At 41.9% G+C, this 18672-nt stretch overlaps 1 protein-coding gene across 3 annotated transcripts in view; it reads right to left on the reverse strand.

Moving 5' to 3' along the window:
- ssh2b (slingshot protein phosphatase 2b) overlaps positions 1-18672 on the reverse strand; it is a 74033-nt gene that overhangs the window by 7665 nt on the left and 47696 nt on the right. For all 3 annotated transcript variants that reach the window (XM_060936400.1, XM_060936401.1, XM_060936402.1), the window contains exons 9-14: positions 13092-13185; positions 8350-8478; positions 8223-8269; positions 7953-8099; positions 5538-5738; positions 1048-1939 (exon numbers count right to left, since the gene is read on the reverse strand). In XM_060936400.1, coding sequence (XP_060792383.1) covers positions 1048-1939; positions 5538-5738; positions 7953-8099; positions 8223-8269; positions 8350-8478; positions 13092-13185 — 1510 coding nt within the window. The remainder of the gene's footprint in view (positions 1-1047; positions 1940-5537; positions 5739-7952; positions 8100-8222; positions 8270-8349; positions 8479-13091; positions 13186-18672) is intronic.

Genomic DNA, 18672 nt, shown 5'->3' on the forward strand with positions numbered 1-18672 from the left:
AAATTTGGTCATTGTGATACGTTTATTTCTGTAATATCTAAAAAAAAAATTTAAAAAAAAGGCCATTCTGTTCTATGACTGGGACGTTATTTAATTTGAGGGGATTAAAGCAAATATTGTCCATGAAATCACTCGCTTCGTGCAGTCAAGCAGACAGAGGAAGTCCATGTGTGTGTGTGTGCATGCGCAGGTTTCCCTTTGAGCGTGCACTGACAGTTCCATCATTCTGTCGCTAAACGAACAGCTGATCACACCGAGGTGCTCGCTGACCGCCAATATTTATTAGTTTGATATTTCCTGCGTTTCCTTTCCTTTGTATATAACATAACGTTTTATTCGCACACTCACGTCCTCCATTTTTCTCTCCTGTTTCAAATTTGTATCCCACAACGCCTTGGGCGAACGGGGAAAGCCCACCACGTGATGCATGATGTAGTATCTTGTATTGGGTCATGGTGAAGCAGGAAAAAATAGTGGAGAATTTAGGGCCATGTGGAAATAAATTCATTAATTGTTCTATTTTTTTTTTTTAAACCTAATAAAATTGGAAGTCTGTGATTCGAATTCGTTAGCTTTCAGTCCACTGAACAAAAATGTCAGGGAAAACTCTTTATGACCTACACTTGAAAAATCTGAAAGGCGGTCTACCTTTAAGTTTATTTTTGGTATTTCAGATACCAGTATGTTGGACTACTAAAAAGGCCCAATGCAATTGTGCAAAAGAAAAAAAAAAAAAGAAAAAAAACCCCAAATAAAACAAACAATTAATAAAATCTGTTTGTTCATGATTAGGTCCAACAGAAACCAAGTTCCAAAGCTGCTGTTTTAAGACATCTTGTGAGTTTTTTTTTTGTTTTTTTACATAAATATACGTTTCATAACGTCACTCAACAACACCACTGGGTAACTCTGAGATGTTTCATCTGATGATGATTATTATCGGCGACCATCACGAGTGCAGGAAAAAAAAAAAAATCAATATCGCACAAGCCTAATGTTTATCACTTCTTAAAAAACAAACATGAATTCCTGCCAACACACAACTACCTTTTTCTGTTCCTCCTCCCCTTTAACAGGATGCTCAGGAAACATGAGCTTCGACTCCTGGTTTGGGCTTTTATCTCGGAGCGTCTGCTCGGAACTCGCACGGCTTTGCGCCTCCTGAGAGAGGCCGAGGAATTTCTCTCTGGCACTGAAGAAATCGATGCGGTCGGAGCTCAGAGCTGATGGAGGTGAGGCAGAAAGGCCTGCTTCCTGTATCGTGGCACTGGGGTGTTGGTGGTGGTTATTGTCCTTGGCGTGACCTTGCCCTGCACAGTCCACATCTGCGTCAGGCACTTGCTGGCTGAATTTTTGCCTGAGCTCAGGCACCTGTATGTGCTGCCCTGCAGCTGAGGAGGAGGAGGAGGAGGAGGAAGAGGAGGAGGAGTTTGGGGCTTGTCTGCTTGGCTCAGGGGTTCTACTCCTAACACACCCTGTTCTGTGAGGGGAGCACACCTCTGGCTGATTGTGGCTGAGTGGTTGAAGGGGCGATGAGGCGGGGTGATGAAGAGCAGCGGGTGGATGAGGCCGGCTCACCGGGACCGTCTCCGCCATGTTCACGGGCGCCGAATTGGGTCGGACACCAGGCACTACTGTAGCTGCTCTGGGTTTAGGGAGCAGGGATGGATCTTCAGCAGCGAGACTTTCTTCAGAGTTTCCTAGCCCGTTTGCGAAAGGCACTGCCCTCTCGCGGTCTTTCTGCCCTGCCGCAGGGGCCGAGGAAGGGCCGAGAGTCTGGAGGAGCTCCTGCAGCGACGGAGACGGCTGGCTGCTGCTCTGGTTGCGAGGGTTGGACCGGCCCAGCGACTGTGCTGCAGGGGTTTTAACCAGCGGCTCATGGAGCTCAGACAGGTTGCTGTCCGAATGGGAACGCCACAGCTTGTTGTGCCTCTGCCTGCTATTGAGGAGAGGAAAAAAAAAAAAAAACAACAGGGATGTATAGAAAAGAGAGCAAGAATGAGGGAAAATTAATAAATGAAATCAATACCACTGGAACCAGACTGTGTTTATGTATTTCATCAAGAAGTACATGGCACCTGAGCCTCAGTGTAACAGGAACTAAACCTTGAAAAATAATAAAGAGCCTTTATGACTCAGAGTTATGCTTCCCCCCCCCCAGTCTTATCAGTAAGACCAGATGTCCACTAAACACCACATTTCAGAGACAGGCAGCTGAAATACCATTCGATTTTCTGCAGTCTGAACATAAAAAAAAAAAAGAAAAAAACAGGAAATGACTTCTTCCAGTCGGGTTCAAGCCACGTTTCTATGTGGTTTGAGCAGTCGATTTTTTTTCCCCTCTAGCCATTTTCATCTCCCAAAGATGTACGCAAAACTATGCCCTATACATAAGTGTACGCTCTCTACAGAAGTAAATGTAAAACGCACATGCTGTGTATATACACACTACCGTTCAAAAGTTTGGGGTCACCCAGACAATTTTGTGTTTTCCATGAAAAGTCACACTTTTATTTACCACCATAAGTTGTAAAATGAATAGAAAATATAGTCAAGACATTTTTCTGGCCATTTTGAGCATTTAATCGACCCCACAAATGTGATGCTCCAGAAACTCAATCTGCTCAAAGGAAGGTCAGTTTTATAGCTTCTCTAAAGAGCTCAACTGTTTTCAGCTGTGCTAACATGATTGTACAAGGGTTTTCTAATCATCCATTAGCCTTCTGAGGCAATGAGCAAACACATTGTACCATTAGAACACTGGAGTGAGAGTTGCTGGAAATGGGCCTCTATACACCTATGGAGATATTGCACCAAAAACCAGACATTTGCAGCTAGAATAGTCATTTACCACATTAGCAATGTATAGAGTGGATTTCTGATTAGGTTAAAGTGATCTTCATTGAAAAGAACAGTGCTTTTCTTTCAAAAATAAGGACATTTCAAAGTGACCCCAAACCTTTGAACGGTAGTGTACTCGATTTTATTTATTTATACATAAATAATTACAAATTACATTACTCCACTGACCTGCAAACAGTAAAGTACTAGTCTAGGCAGGTCAGTGATAAATACAAATAATGATACGAATACATTAATAGAATGAACCAAATTAATTATGAAAAATGAAATGAATGAAAATGAAATGCAAGAAAATGAATGTCAACAACAACTGAAATAATAAAAATAATGGCTCCAAAAAGCTGATTGGTTAATAAGGCTATTAGTTATTAAAATATATTTTTTATTTAGAATCCGTATAATCCTCACAATTTCAACATCATTTTGAAGCACATTAAAAAGAAGCCTGTTCATCTCATCTCATCTCATTATCTCTAGCCGCTTTATCCTGTTCTACAGGGTCGCAGGCAAGCTGGAGCCTATCCCAGCTGACTACGGGCGAAAGGCGGGGTACACCCTGGACAAGTCGCCAGGTCATCACAGGGCTGACACATAGGCTACGTTCACACTGCAGGCTGAAGTGACTCAAATCCGATCTTTTCGCCCATATGTGACCTGTATCCGATCTTTTATTGACAATATGAACGACACAGACAGATCCGATTTTTTCAAATCCGACCCAGGCCGTTTGGATATGTGGTCCTAATTCCGATTCCTATCCGATCTTTTCATATGCGACTTCAGTCTGAACCGCCAGGTCGCATTCATCCGACTTACACGTCATCAACAAGCCACAAACATCACTATTCTGCGCTGAAGTAGGCAGCGGGTCTCTCAAAAAAAGTTACAACAACATGGCGCATGACATCAATGCGAGGGACGCTTCGGGCTGTGAAGGTTCCGAATCTTCTCAATGGAAGGACGCAGAGGTTAGGGAGCTGATTTCCATTTGGGGGGATGCAGCTATTCAAGCTAGATTGGATGAGTCATACCGCAACCGGGCGGTTTTACTTCCGTAAACACTGGCCATGCTCACTGCGTGTGACGTCGTCGTATCCTGCAATGCGCATGCGGAACACTTTTAGGTCGCTTTTCGTTCATACTGAGGATCACATACAAGTCGCATATATTTGTTAATGTGAACGACCTCACAAAAAAATCGGATTTCACAAAAAAATCGGAATTGAGCATTAAGCCTTGCAGTGTGAACGTAGCGATAGACACAGACAACCATTCACACTCACATTCACACCTACGGTCAATTTAGAGTCACCAGTTAACCTAACCTGCATGTCTTTGGACTGTGGGGGAAACCAGAGCACCCGGAGGAAACCCACACGGACACGGGGAGAACATGCAAACTCCACACAGAAAGGCCCTCGCCGGCCACGGGGCTCGAACCCGGACCTTCTTGCTGTGAGGCGACAGCGCTAACCATTACACCACCGTGCCGCCCACCAAGTCCAAGTCATTAAAGAAAATTTCAAGTCGAGTCCGAGAACAAGACTCCACCCGCACCGTTTGACGGTGTCTGTTGCTGCCTTTATGTGAAAGCGTCTCTGCTGCAGTGTCGGACTAACGTTACTGCTCGACTGCCCCGTTTTAGTTAACAGGCTGCAGATAAAAAGCTTGTTCATCGCTCAGCAAGCCCCGCCCACTATCAACAGGGCAAATAACATGAGAGAGGGTTAACACAAGCTAGTTTATCGCTCAGCAAGCAAGCCCCACCCACTATCAATAGAGCAATGAACATAGCGCGTCACTTCCTTCTCTGGGTGTGGTCTTGCCAAATGGCGATTGGAGTTCGAGGTTGTCCCCGTCGTCTCCTCGATAGTTCTTCTACATATGGAACACAAACTGTACAGAGCAGGGCATTTTTTCCCACTGCACGAGAAGTCTGTATAAGCAAAGTGGACGATCCTAGCAGCGTTCTCTCCAGGCATTTTAGTGCCCTTAACGTTAGTTTGTTCCTGAACAGGACGTATGAACAGGTGAATGTACATTCTCTTGCACAGAATTAGTATAAAAATTAATGTAGACATAAATATCTTCTGCCAAATTATTATGGCATGTTACAAAAAAAAAAAAAAAGAAAAAAAATCCAAGTCCTCGTCTCTAATTTACAAGTCAGAGTCATCACTGTTCAAGTCCAAGTCAAGTCACGAGTCCTTAAAATTAGGGCACGAGTCGGACTCGAGCGCTACAAGCCTGAGTGGAACAGTGTTCCGGAAACGTACACCTAAACGTGAAACAGAATTCAATCGAATGTTAATTCTTAACACTCGTGTCTACAATTTATGGGCTGCAGAAGAGCGAGTGTTGTCCGAATGAATATCGGAAAATGCTCCAAAAAGTTTACGTAAATTGGGAAGAGTGTTCTTATTTACGACGTCATGCATCAAATTTTCAACTGACTGGCAAAACATGATATTTAGTTTTCATAAATAATGGAATAGCACTTTCCCTAATACTCTAAAAAAAAAATAAAATGTACTATAACACGTCAGTTGAGTACATGTCAAGCTGAATAGACTATGAACTATTTTCATAGTGTCATTTAATGCTTATGAAAATTATATTTGGTTCTAGTTATTCAGACAGCTTCTGTTTTGTATGCATGCAAATAAAGCGCATACCTGGCCAACAGGATGCCCTGGTACTCCTCTAGCTGCCTCATAAAGGACGGGTTGGGCTTGGTTACAGCACGGCGCTCTTTGACATAGTCGAAGGCTTGCTCCAGATCCCAGCCGTACTCCTTCATGGCGTAGGCTATCACAGTGGAGGCCGAGCGGCTCACGCCCATCTTACAGTGCACCAGACACTTGGCTCCTGCTTTCCTGCGCAGAGAAATTTAGCTGTTTGTTATAGATGAAGGATGCTGACAGAGAGAGAGGGGGAAATATGAAGTCCTTCTCTCATATTTAGACCACGACTTCAACAAGCGGCGTCAAATCAAGATGGCTGCTTGCAAAGGAGAAGGAACAGATCTTTATTCAGAAGACCTACGTCAAACAATATCATTTTCAGTCGGGCTCTGGAAAAGTTTAAAATACACAGGGTGTCTCAAAAAAATGTACTCGCACTTTAACTGTCCCTAACATGCTGCCTTTTTTGTGTTGCAGGTGTAATTAATTAATCACAGCATGGCAGGAAATTATCGCACCAAACCAAGAACAACTGATGCATTGAAATTGGAAATTGAAAGACAATGTCGCGATATTCCTAATGACCTGTTTCGTGACGTTTGCGAATCCCTTGGTGTGCGTTATCAGCGTTGTCTGGACAATAATGGTCATCAATTTGAACATTTGCGAACATGATTCTTCAATTACATTTGTCTTCTGTATTCGAAGCTATTCCGTTTCACTCTTTCATAAATAAAGGTTTTCTCGTCATTCAAAGTGTGAGTACATTTTTTTGAGACACCCTGTATATATCATAATAAAATACATGTCATTAAAAACTAGACTTAAGTAAAAACAGTTAGTAAGAGATTTTAAAACATATGATAAAAAGAACATGATGACAAAAAATAACAATAATGTCGATAAATAAATAAATAGAAGTGAAGTGAAATTAAAATATAAATAAAAAAGAACAAAGCCTCATTATGTACTATGAAGGAACTTTTCACTGCTCTTTTAAAGGAGAACTGACGGCAAATTTTTTTATTCTCAAAATTCTATTTCTCATTTTATTAAATATCGGAATGCATTTTTGATCGCTATTTTGTCGCTGCTAGAGCAAGTTATGCGTGTTTGAAATACGCTCTGTAATATATCAGTCCGTATGTCAAAGCGATGGCCGTAAACGAGATTCGTTGAGACCTGTGCGAGACATCGTAGGACGGAAATAAAACGTACAGCGGAAATCAAAGCGACCGACATCTGCCAGCGTTGTCAAAAGACGCGTGCGCCCTCTTTCGAATGCTGACGTAATCAAGTTTTTGTTTTTGATAGCGATCAGGAAAGTTTGAAAAAAAGTCGGCAGTAATCGTCATTTAAACTCGTTTTTGTGCAATATTTCGTTTAACAGTTTTCAAAATGGCGGCACTGACACCTGGCTGATGCTTCACGTTTTGAAGTCTCGCACAAGTCTCGTGAAGATCGCGCGGATAAGCGACGCCTCCCGTGGACCAAACGAACTAAATTCAACATGGCTAAAAACCGAACGGGCCGATAAGTATAATATTTAATTGCAATTAGTTGCCAATACGAGTCACGATATAAGGTTATTAAAACCTAGTCTGGCTAACGCGACAAAGCTCTACGAGCTATTGGTCTGGCCAAGATATTAAGCCCAACCGTTTCCCAGAGCCCGTGGTTGACCCGCCTCCCTGAAATGCCTCAGTTTGCTACTGGTCGAAGCCAGAAAAGGCTGTGACGAAGCTTAAACCAATCACATCACTCTTTCCTCTGACGTATGTGACGCGACGGGGCTAACTGGTAGATTAAACTCTTACCGAAGCCGGTCGGGAGCAAGACGAAAACGTCCTTCCTTTCAATAAATACCTCCAGGGCTGCTCTTTGCTCCGTTTTCAATGAGAACTTCCCGGTGAATGCTTTCAATACAGCATCTATGCGTAATAGATGCGGAAGCGTGAATGAAGCGCTTCCGGTATAGATTCTGTAAACAATCTATGGCTTCCGGTCGCAGTTCTACTACGTCAGTGCCTTGAACACGCCTCTACCCAGGGCCGTTGGAGATGCTCAAAGTTGATTGGCTCCCGATTTTTCGGGAGCTTGGAAGAGCTGGAGATAGCTTGCCTGGCCAGACTAAGCTCGCAACAGGCCCTCGTGTTGCGTCACGCTTAGGATGGGCGGGCCCAGGCTAATTAAAACCAAAAATGTAATTGAATAACATGTTAAGAAATAAAGCAAGTTTAAAAATGACTTCAGTTTTCCCTTAAATTTCTTAATAGCTGACAGCGAGTTAGTCATCCGGTGGTTAAAAAAAAAAAAAAGCCCTAGTGAGAGTGTATTCTTTACTTCATACATACAGTAATTTCCTGTGCTGGACAGATACGTGGTGTGAGCAGGAGTTGGACTTACTTGGCTCTGGAGATGAATTTATATGTGTCGTTCCAGTACGCCAACAAATCCGTGGCCTCTTCGTCGTACACGCGGATGTTGTGGTACTCAAACAGACCGGGAAAGAAGTTATCAATCTCCCGTGTCACGTTGAGGATATACTGAACTCTAAACCCCCCAAAAAACAAACAAAAAAAACAAAACAAAAGGTTTTGTTGACACGTGCATTTGCATTAGTGATTAGTTAAGTTGGGTCTGTTTAGACATGACAGCTGCATCTCGCAGTTTTACCCGCTGTTCTGTAGCTCTTCTAGATTAGACGCGTTCCATTCCGAGCCCTTTAAACAAACCCAAACAGACAGTTAAATGATGCTGAAAAACTGAAAAAGATGAACATGGTACTGAATGAAAGAATTACCAGGTACACATGCTCAAAAATCTCAGTAGGGCTGTCCATCTGACCCAGGATGACGATCATCTCATTGTCGATGTACTCTTTAAACTCTCGCAGGTTACAGCCCATCTGCATTTCCAGCTCTGTGCGGATCTGATGGGGCAGAGATGGAACCAGGGGCAGTCAAGGGGCAATTTCATGACGCGTACAGAGCGAATTTAGGATTTTGTATAAGTCATTATAGGGGGAAAAAAAAAAAAAAAACAGAACACCCCATCAACTCGGAATTCCTACTCTGAAAGGTCGGAAGGTTTCTTCAAACCCGAGTTCAGCAAGTGACGTCAAATATACAATACTGATTTATCTAAAGTATGTACCGTATAACTCAGTGTAACTCATTTAAAGGTAAAGAAGTGATAGACGTACCACTAGTGCCATGCTGATGTTGATATTGATTTGACGTCACATACAGAACTTGGGGTTCAGGAGATCTTTCCATGTAGGAATTCCAATTTGAGGAGGATGCTTTGCTTTGATGATTTTCCATGTCCGAGTTAAGACCCAGTCCTACAACACCAATAACTATCCCTCTGCCTGAATTTAGTTCCAGTCTGGAGCAGAAACACCACAACTATAATAATCGCTTGGTCCGGACACTCAGGGAAATAAACGCATGCAACTTAGGAATAGTCATGGAAGTTTTTCCAAGTAGCATCACGTTATTCCGGGTCATACTGTACAGCCTGGACTCTAAAACAACCCACGTACACACTCCAGTGGCTGATATAATACAGACAGGTCACGGATTACAGAAATATAATAAAAAAGGATACAAAATACGGAGTGGTTACGGATTTTAATACGGATGCATCACGGATGCTTATAATTTACGGATTGGTCGCGGACGTTTCCGTATATTACAGACTGTTTACCGATTTCATACGGATGATGCATCACGGATAAAAAATTAACAAGTCTAAAACAATTAAAATGTTTGAACTGCTGAAGTTCATAAATAAAATACTGTCAACATTTATATGTTTACTTAATTCATTTACAATTGATATTTCACAGAAAATGAAATCACATATCCGTGAATAAAAGATCCGTGCTTTGGATGATATTTTTATTTTCCGTGAATCCGTATTCCGTGACTTCATGATGCAACAAGGATGTAGAAAGAAACCCACGGAAAACAGCACGTGCTCAGACAACGTCACACGGAAACAATTCCCTGATTGGTCAGATGTTTAATCGGATCAGGTTTCTCCAGGCCTGGAAAAATGGCTCCAGAAGCAATCTCAGCGATACGGAGAAACCCAGGCCTGGGCTATAGACCCTTCCCACGTGACGTCACGACAAACGCGGCCGCCATTTTGGACATGAACTACCAGTAGTCTACCACAGCCAACAACGAGGAACGACGGCGAAGCATCGAAAGGAATATAGCCATCAAAGAAAGTTTTTACTTTCAGCAAGACTTCCATCATGCCATTATATTGTTGTGCACCTGGATGTAGCAACCATCAACACACAAGGCAAGATTTATCATTTTATCGGATCCCGACAGAGAAGATGGATGGTCTCTAAAATATTGGCAAAATGATGTTTATTGACATAGCAATCGTGTGTAACGGGAAGCATTTGCATATCCGAAGTGTTGTGTTTGCATCAAAGATAAAATAAACCAATATGACGACTGCTGCTGCCAGGTTGGGGACACAAACTAGTGAAGGAAGTGTGCCAACAGACTTCCTTTGTGGTCGATTCTGCTTTAAGGTAAGATGCATTTAATTATTCGTCTGCTGTGGGTTTGGAATCGGTAGCCTGACCGATTCGTTCATGTTTGTGGTGCCGTTTGTTTGTTGACGCGTGTTGAAATGGAAGATTGGTTGTTGACATGATTTCCAGTGATGCTTTGGTGCTGCTGTGGATCAGATGTGTTGAGTAGCCTGACTGTTTTTTTTTCTTGCGTGTGGTATCATTGTTGACGCGAGGTTGTTTTTTGAACATGCCAATGCGGACACGATTTCCCCTGATGAGTTATGACTTCAGACGCGATGCGTGTGTGGAGTCTGCGTGATATGTGCGTAAGATAGGCTTCTCATGTGTTTGGAGATCCGCGCTCTGAGACGAGGCAAGCACCCCCCCCCCCCCCCCAGGGAAAAAAAGGGACCCCCCGAAAATATCGGCATAGTCCGAACACTGGGTTGGGGAAAGTAATGGCAAATAGTGAGTGCACAAACCATAGAAGGTAAACTGTACACAGCGCCAGGGCAGTGTGATGGCATGTCTACTTTTAGATTGCATTAGCTTATCAATGAACACACTCGTCACTCGACGAGTTTCACGTCTTTACGACGGATACTTAAATGTGTGTTAGGTATTACTGTTGCAGTCTAAGCAGTCATTGTAGCAGCTAGATGAGCGAGAACCGAAAGGGTCTGTGCCATAAACTGTTATTTCTTCATGTCCAAAATGGCGGTCGCGTTTACGAAGGTCACGTGAGTGAAAAGGGTCTATAGGGATCGTTATCGGTCTGGTGTGAGCACCGACCACATAAACTGCAGGGGACCGATTTATTTATCGTTGTAGTTGTAGTTATTGGAATTGTGGGACCGGACCTTTAATTAGAAATTCTGATTTATGATCTTTAGTTGAAGGCGGCGTTATAAATAAAAAAAAACAAACAAAAAAAACCCCACTTAAGTTCGCAAATAAACATTTCGTTTAGTTTTTCCACTCGTGTTTTTAAATGCTTGATTGATGCTGTGATTCTGTGAAACCGTGATACTGTATGTAAAACCATGGAAAGGTTTAGACTACTTTATCATTCTGTGAAAATTCACCCCGATTTGAATACATTTGAATCTGACAATCCTACTAAATACACGATACAGACTGAGTGTCCTACAAGTCCCGCATCATAACGCACACGTTTTATATTTTTACAGACCATGATACACAGTGCTGAGCGTAAATGAGTGCACCCCCTTTGAAAAGTAACATTTTAAACAATCTCTCAATGAACACAAACAATTTCCAAAATGTTGAAAAGACAAAGTTTAACATAACATCTGTTTAACTTATAACGGGAAAGTAAGGTTAATAATATCACTTAGATTACACATTTTTCAGTTTTACTCAAATTAGGGTGATGCAAAAATGAGTACACCCCACTGAAAGTCTCTGGAGCGAAGCTAAATTGTCAACTACAAATGTCTAATTTAACAAGAACACAATCACAGGTGAGTCTAATTAGTCATTACACAGGTGTCCAGCAGACAGTTGATTATAAAATGGTGTTACTTAAAGAAAACCCCTCCCTGTTTCATGCTGTTAGCAACAGCACCACATGGAAGAGAAATGACACGAGACCTGAGAAAGAAAATTATTTATTTCCACCACAAAGGTGAAGGCTACAAGAAGATCAGCAAAGCTTTACTTATCAGTCAGAATACTGTAGCAAAAGTGGTACAAGATGGAACTGCGACCATCTCAAAGAGACGTCCAGGTCGTCCACGGAAGTTAACACCTCGACAGGAGCGTCTTCTGATGAGAAGGGTTGAAGAAAATCGGCATGCAAGTTCACTGCAGTTATCTAAAGAAGTAGAAAGCCAAACTGGGGTGACTATTTCCCGTGACACAATACGGCGTACACTGCAGAGGAATGGCACGCCGTCCACGAAAGAAGCCTCTCCTAAAGCCCAGGCACAAAAAAGCCCACCTAGAGTTTGCCAGGGCCCATGCTGACAAAGATGAAGACTACTGGGACTCTATACTCTGGAGTGATGAGACCAAGATAAATGTTTTTGGAACTGATGGCTTCAAAACTGTATGGCGTCGCAAAGGTGAGGAATACAAAGAAAAATGCACGGTGCCTACAGTGAAACATGGTGGTGGCAGCGTCCTTATGTGGGGCTGCATGAGTGCTGCTGGTGTCGGGGAGCTGCATTTCATTGATGGCATCATGAATTCACAGATGTATTGGTCTATACTGAAAGAGAAGATGCTACCATCACTCCGTGCCCTTGGTCGTCGTGCACTTTTCCAACATGACTGAACACACATCTAAGGCCACTGCTGGATTTCTGAAGAAGAACAGGGTGAAAGTGATTCAGTGGCCAAGTACGTCTCCTGATCTGAACCCAATCGAACACCTATGGGGAATTCTGAAGAGACAAGTTGAGCATCACTCTCCATCCAGCATCCAGTCATTAAAAGAGGTCGTTGTTGAAGAATGGAAAAAGGTTGATGTTGCAAAATGTCGCCAACTTGTTCATTCCATGCCTAGAAGACTTGGTGCTGTCATTAAAAATCATGGCGGCCATACAAAGTACTAGATGTAGGAGTTTTTGGTGTGGGGTGTACTCATTTTTTGCACCACCTTAATTTGAGTAAAACTGAAAAATGTGTAATCTAAGTGATATTATTAACCTTACTTTGATGTTATAAGTTAAACAGATGTTATATTAAACTTTGTCTTGACAGCATTTTGGAAATTGCTTGTGTTCATTGAGATATTGTTTCAAATGTTACTTTTCAAAGGGGGTGCACTCATTTACGCTGCGCACTGTATCTGAGCAAGGAAGAATAAAATCATAATTCTTCTCAAAGGAAATCCAAGTCAAAGAGAACATGCTGAACAAGTTCTATAAATAAAAGCTTCTGTTTTGGCAGGGTTTTTTTTTTTTCCTCCTATGATGCTAGACTTCCTGTGTTTAGATACTCATACTGTGTATGGCAGAATGTGTTTACACACACACCTCTTTCGAGGTGACATTCTCCAGGTCTTTCTGCATCATGATCTCTCGTAGACGTGTCTTGATGAGTCGCTCCGTTCTCTCTCGCTCCGTTGGCCTGATGGCACATAACACGCAGTCTTTATATAAGGGCCATTAAACAATTACTGTTACACAAATTCATACTCACTAAAGCACAACGAGAATCAAGTCAGAAAACACATCCGTTACCATTTACACACATCAGTTAAACAGAGACTATAAATGCTGAACACAGTGTGCAAGCTGGCAGCCGGGCTGAGAGACCATGCCCACAAACAGGAAGTGGAAGTGAGCATGTGTGTTATGCAAAGTGGTGCTGAGGGAACTGTCTGATCTCGGTCCTCTGTGCCCTTGCTGTAAAAGTAGTCAAACTGCAGAGCGACCAGACGTTAAGACTTCCTTTCTGACGTACTTGTAAACCACAGTCTCACACACACACACGATAACGCATGTAGAGAGTAGACACACACACACACACACACACACAGAGCTTGCTTGTCTGTATCAAAAGACACTGTATGAATTATACATTCACTTTTACACGATGCCATTTTGCTCGTTTCAGTGATTATATGCTGACACACATACATACATACATACATACATACATACATACATACAGTGGCATGCAAAAGTTTGGGCACCCTTGCTGAAAATGTCTGTGACTGTGAATAGTTAAGTGAGCAGAAGATGAACTGATCACCAAAAGGCATAAAGGTAAAGACGAGACATTTCTTTTCAGCGTTTTATGCAAGATTTGTGTATTATTTTTGTTTTGTACAATTGGAGAGTGAAAAAAGAAAAGGAATACCATGCGAAAGTTTGGGCACCCCAATACATTTGAGTTCTCAGGTAACTTTTACCAAGGTTCCAGACCTTAATTAGCTTATTGAGCTGTGGCTTGTTCAAATTCTTCGTTCGGAAAGGTCCGATGATGCAGATTTCAAAGCTGTATAAATTCTCTGACTCCTCAAACTTGTCCCTAAAATCAACAGCCATGGGCTCCTCTAAGCAACTCCGTCGCATTCTGAATAATAAAATAATTGATGCTCACACAGCAGGAGAAGGCTACAAGAACGTAGCAAAGTGTTTTCAGGTAGCTGTTTCCTCAGATCGTAATGTTATTAAGAAATGGCAGTTAACAGAAACAGTGGAGATCAAGGTGAGGTCTGGAAGATGAAGAAAACTTTCTGAAAGAACTGCTCGTTGGATTGTTAGAAAGGCAAATAAAAACCCCTGTTTGACTGCAAAAGACCTTCAGAAAGATTTAGCAGACCCTGGAGTGGTGGTGCACTGTTCTACTATGCAGCAACACCTGAACAAATACCGTATGACCTTCATGAGAGAGTCATCAGAAGAAAACCGTTCCTGCGTCCTAGCCACAAAATTCAGCGTCTGAAGTTTGCAAATGAACATCTAAATAAACCTGATGCATTTTGGAAACAAGTCCTGTGGACTGATGAAATCAAAATAGAACTTTTTGGTCACAATGTGCAAAAGTATGTTTGGAGAAAAAAGGGTGCCAAATTCCAGGAAAAGAACACCTCTCCAACTCTGAAGCAGGGTGTGGATCGATCATGCTTTGGGGTTGTGTTGCAGCCAGTGGCACAGGGCACATTTCACTGGTTGAGGGAAGCATGGGTTCGAATAAATACCAGCAAACTCTGGAAGCAAACATCACACCATCTGTAAAAAAGTCGAAGTTAAAAAGAGGACGGGTCCTACAATAAGACGATGATCCAAAACATATGGAATCAATTTTGTGCCAAAATGTTCATACAATACTTTTGAAATATCAAACAAAAATGACAAATCAAAATACAAAAAAACAAAAAAAGTCAATTTTTTTAGACTGGCAAACAAATTATTAATGTAATCGTGCAAAATATCAGTCTATTACTCTTCAGAAACCTTTTATTTTTGTTCCGCGTCTTTCTCAGTTTTGTTTGACGTAATTTATTTTGGTTGCGATTCCAGCTTTCTCGTTTGCGCTCCCTGACTTTTTGCTTGCAGTTTTGGCACAAACTTCACGTGTGGGCGGGCTGTCCAGGAATGCATTCCCATTGGCTAACTTGTGTTTGACTGACAGCTATGCTCAGCCATTCCCCCGGAAGCTGTTGCGGTCACTGTTTGACGAGTGACCGATCCATTGACGGTAAACAAGGATCGAGTGGACTTCAGTGGCGACTATGATATTGAATTAATTCAACAAAGTGTAAATTCAATATCATAGTCGCCACTGAAGTCCACTCGATCCTTGTTTACCGTCAATGGATCGGTCACTCGTCAAACAGTCCGCCAGAATCCGAGTAGGGAATGGCTGAGCGTAGCTGTCAGTCAAACACAAGTTAGCCAATGGGAATGCATTCCTGGACAGCCCACCCACACGTGAAGTTTGTGCCAAAACTGCAAGCAAAAAGTCAGGGAGCGCAAACGAGAAAGCTGGAATCGCAACCAAAATAAATTACGTCAAACAAAACTGAGAAAGACGCGGAACAAAAATAAAAGGTTTCTGAAGAGTAATAGACTGATATTTTGCACGATTACACGAATAATTTGTTTGCCAGTCTAAAAAAATTGACTTTTTTTTGTATTTTGATTTGTCGTTTTTGTTTGATATTTCAAAAGTATTGTATGAACATTTTGGCACAAAATTGATTCCATACAAAACATACCTCAAAATCTACAACAGAATACCTCAAGAGGCACAAGCTGAAGGTTTTGCCCTGGCCCTCACAGTCCCCTGACCTAAACATCATTGAAAATCTGTGGATAGATCTCAAAACAGCAGCGCATGCAAGACAGCCCAGGAATCTTGTAGAACTGGAAGCCTTTTGCAAGGACGAATGTGTGAAAATCCCCCAGGTAAGAACTGAAAGATTATCAGCTGGCTACAAAAAGTGCTTACAAGCTGTGATACTTGCCAAAGGGGGTGTTACTAAGTACTGACCATGTCAGGTGCCCAAACTTTTGCTTCAGGTCCTTTTCATTTTTTGGTATTTTATGCCTGTAAATGATGGAAATAAAAATGTAATATTGTGGAAAATATTAAAGAAATGTCTCATCTTTACCTTTATGCCTTTTGGTGATCAGTTCATCTTCTGCTCACTTAACTATTCACAGTCACAGACATTTTCAGCAAGGGTGCCCAAACTTTTGCATGCCACAGTGTATACATACACACACACGAGGGTAAGTCAAAAAGTTCTAAGACAAATTGAAAAAAATCTTAATTTATGAAAATAAAGCTATTTCTCTACATATCCTCCATTTAAGTCTAAACACTTCTGCAAGCGATATTTCCATCGGAGAGTTCCTTCTTTGTAGAATTCTGGGGATGGCTTTCACACCTTTTGAAATTATAACATCTATCTTAGAACTTTTTGACTTATTTTAGATCAGTGGTTATTATTATTATTATTATTATTATTATTATTATATAGTAGGGCTGTAACGATATGCGTATCGAAATCGAAATCGCGATACGCAGAGCCACGATCCGTATCGCGATACAAGAAGGCAGAATCGCGGTACACCCTTTCAAACTTCTCCTCAGCCCAAAAACAGAGGCGCTTCCAAACTTCAATTTATGAATACTTTACTTTTTATTTAAATTACATTTTAAACTTACTTAAATTACTTTTATTTTTTATATCTATTAGTAAGTCGTTTTTTCGCCGACCTGCGACAATCTTCTGCGAGTCACGCAACGTCCACACTCGCCACTGGCAGAGCATTCATTTCTTTTAAGCGGTCGCCATTCTGGTTGCGACGCGGGGAGCGAATCTGTAAACAAGCAGCTCATTGGCTGGCTAGGTGTGCCACAAGCCAATCACAATCACTTGACCGGAAAGGCATGCAGTGTTGCCAGATTGGGCAGGTTTAGGTGCTTTTTGGCTGGTTTTGAACATATTTTGGGGTGGAAAACGTTAGCAATATCTGGCAACACTGAAGGCATGTCTGCTTGGGCGGAAGCCTTCTGCGGCAGTTACATTTTGACACGCGAGCAATCTCATCTCATCTCATTATCTGTAGCCGCTTTATCCTTCTACAGGGTCGCAGGCAAGCTGGAGCCTATCCCAGCTGACTATGGGCGAAAGGCGGGGTACACCCTGGACAAGTCGCCAGGTCATCACAGGGCTGACACATAGACACAGACAACCATTCACATTCACACCTACGGTCAATTTAGAGTCACCAGTTAACCTAACCTGCATGTCTTTGGACTGTGGGGGAAACCGGAGCACCCGGAGGAAACCCACGCGGACATGGGGAGAACATGCAAACTCCACACAGAAAGGCCCTCGCCGGACCCGGGGTTCGAACCCAGGACCTTCTTGCTGTGAGGCGACAGCGCTAACCACTACACCACCGTGCCGCCCCACACGCGAGCAATGTTTCACCATAAAAATTCCGTAATTTCCATCTGTTTTCCGCGATCACAGAAAATCATTGGCCCTATGAGAGTGAGACAGTGAGAGAGCCACCCCTATACCCCCCCCAAAAAAAAATCTTAACGGATTTACACGATTTGGAAAAATGACTTTTTCAGAACCGAAAAAAACAGAGCTTCCGGCTCAACAGTATTATTTTGAGAAATAAAACAATCTTTGGATATACATTTGTTCATTTTTGCATACATATTACTCATTCTCTGCAGTGGTCTGAATTATTTGTTATTAAATAGTTAATGTAAGTAAGTAAATGTTAATAAGTCAAATTTACTACTTTAAAAAAACATTTTAAAAAAATCGTGGGCGTATCGAATCGTGGGTCAAAAATCGCGATACGAATCGAATCGTGAGTTGGGTGTATCGTTACAGCCCTATTATATAGGTGCATCTGTTAGCATTCAGAGCACAAACGTCGGTTTTGTTTTTTCAGTGAGCAAAATTTAGCTCAGTTTGTATGAAAACACTTCACTCTGTGCAAATTCTGTGTTTATATTTAAATTAAACTGGGAACTCCATTCACATGTACATTATATAGAAACCAATTCATATACGCTCATATGAACAGCAGAATTTTTAATCTTAAAAGGTGACATATTCTACCCCTTTTCCACAAGCCGACACAGTTCTCTGAGGTCTTAAAGCTAGACGACCTTTTGATTTCATAAAATCAGTGAAATTTAGTTCCGTCTGAAATGTGGTCATTGTGATATATGTTTATTTCTGTAATATCAAAAAAATATATATCAGCCCATTCTGTGGCTGGGAAGTTATTTAATTTGAGGGGATTAAAGCAAATAACGTGCATGAAATCGCTCGCTTCGTGCAGTCGAGCAGACAGAGGAAGTCCGTGTCTGTGCGCATGCGCAGGTTTCCCCTTCTTTTTCTTCTTCTTTTGGGTTTTACGGCAGCTGGCATCCACAGTGCTGCATTACTGCCATCTACAGGTTTAGCTTTGAGCGTGCACTGACAGTTCCATCATTCTGTCGCTAAACAAGCAGCTGATCACACCGAGGTGCTCGCTGATATTTATTAGTTTGATATTTCCTGTGTTTCCTTTCCTTCTTATATAACATAACGTCTTTTCTTCTCGCCTTCTTTCCGTTACTGTA

The sequence above is a fragment of the Neoarius graeffei genome, chromosome 12 (genome assembly GCF_027579695.1).
Source record: "Neoarius graeffei isolate fNeoGra1 chromosome 12, fNeoGra1.pri, whole genome shotgun sequence".
Lineage (NCBI taxonomy): Eukaryota > Metazoa > Chordata > Actinopteri > Siluriformes > Ariidae > Neoarius > Neoarius graeffei.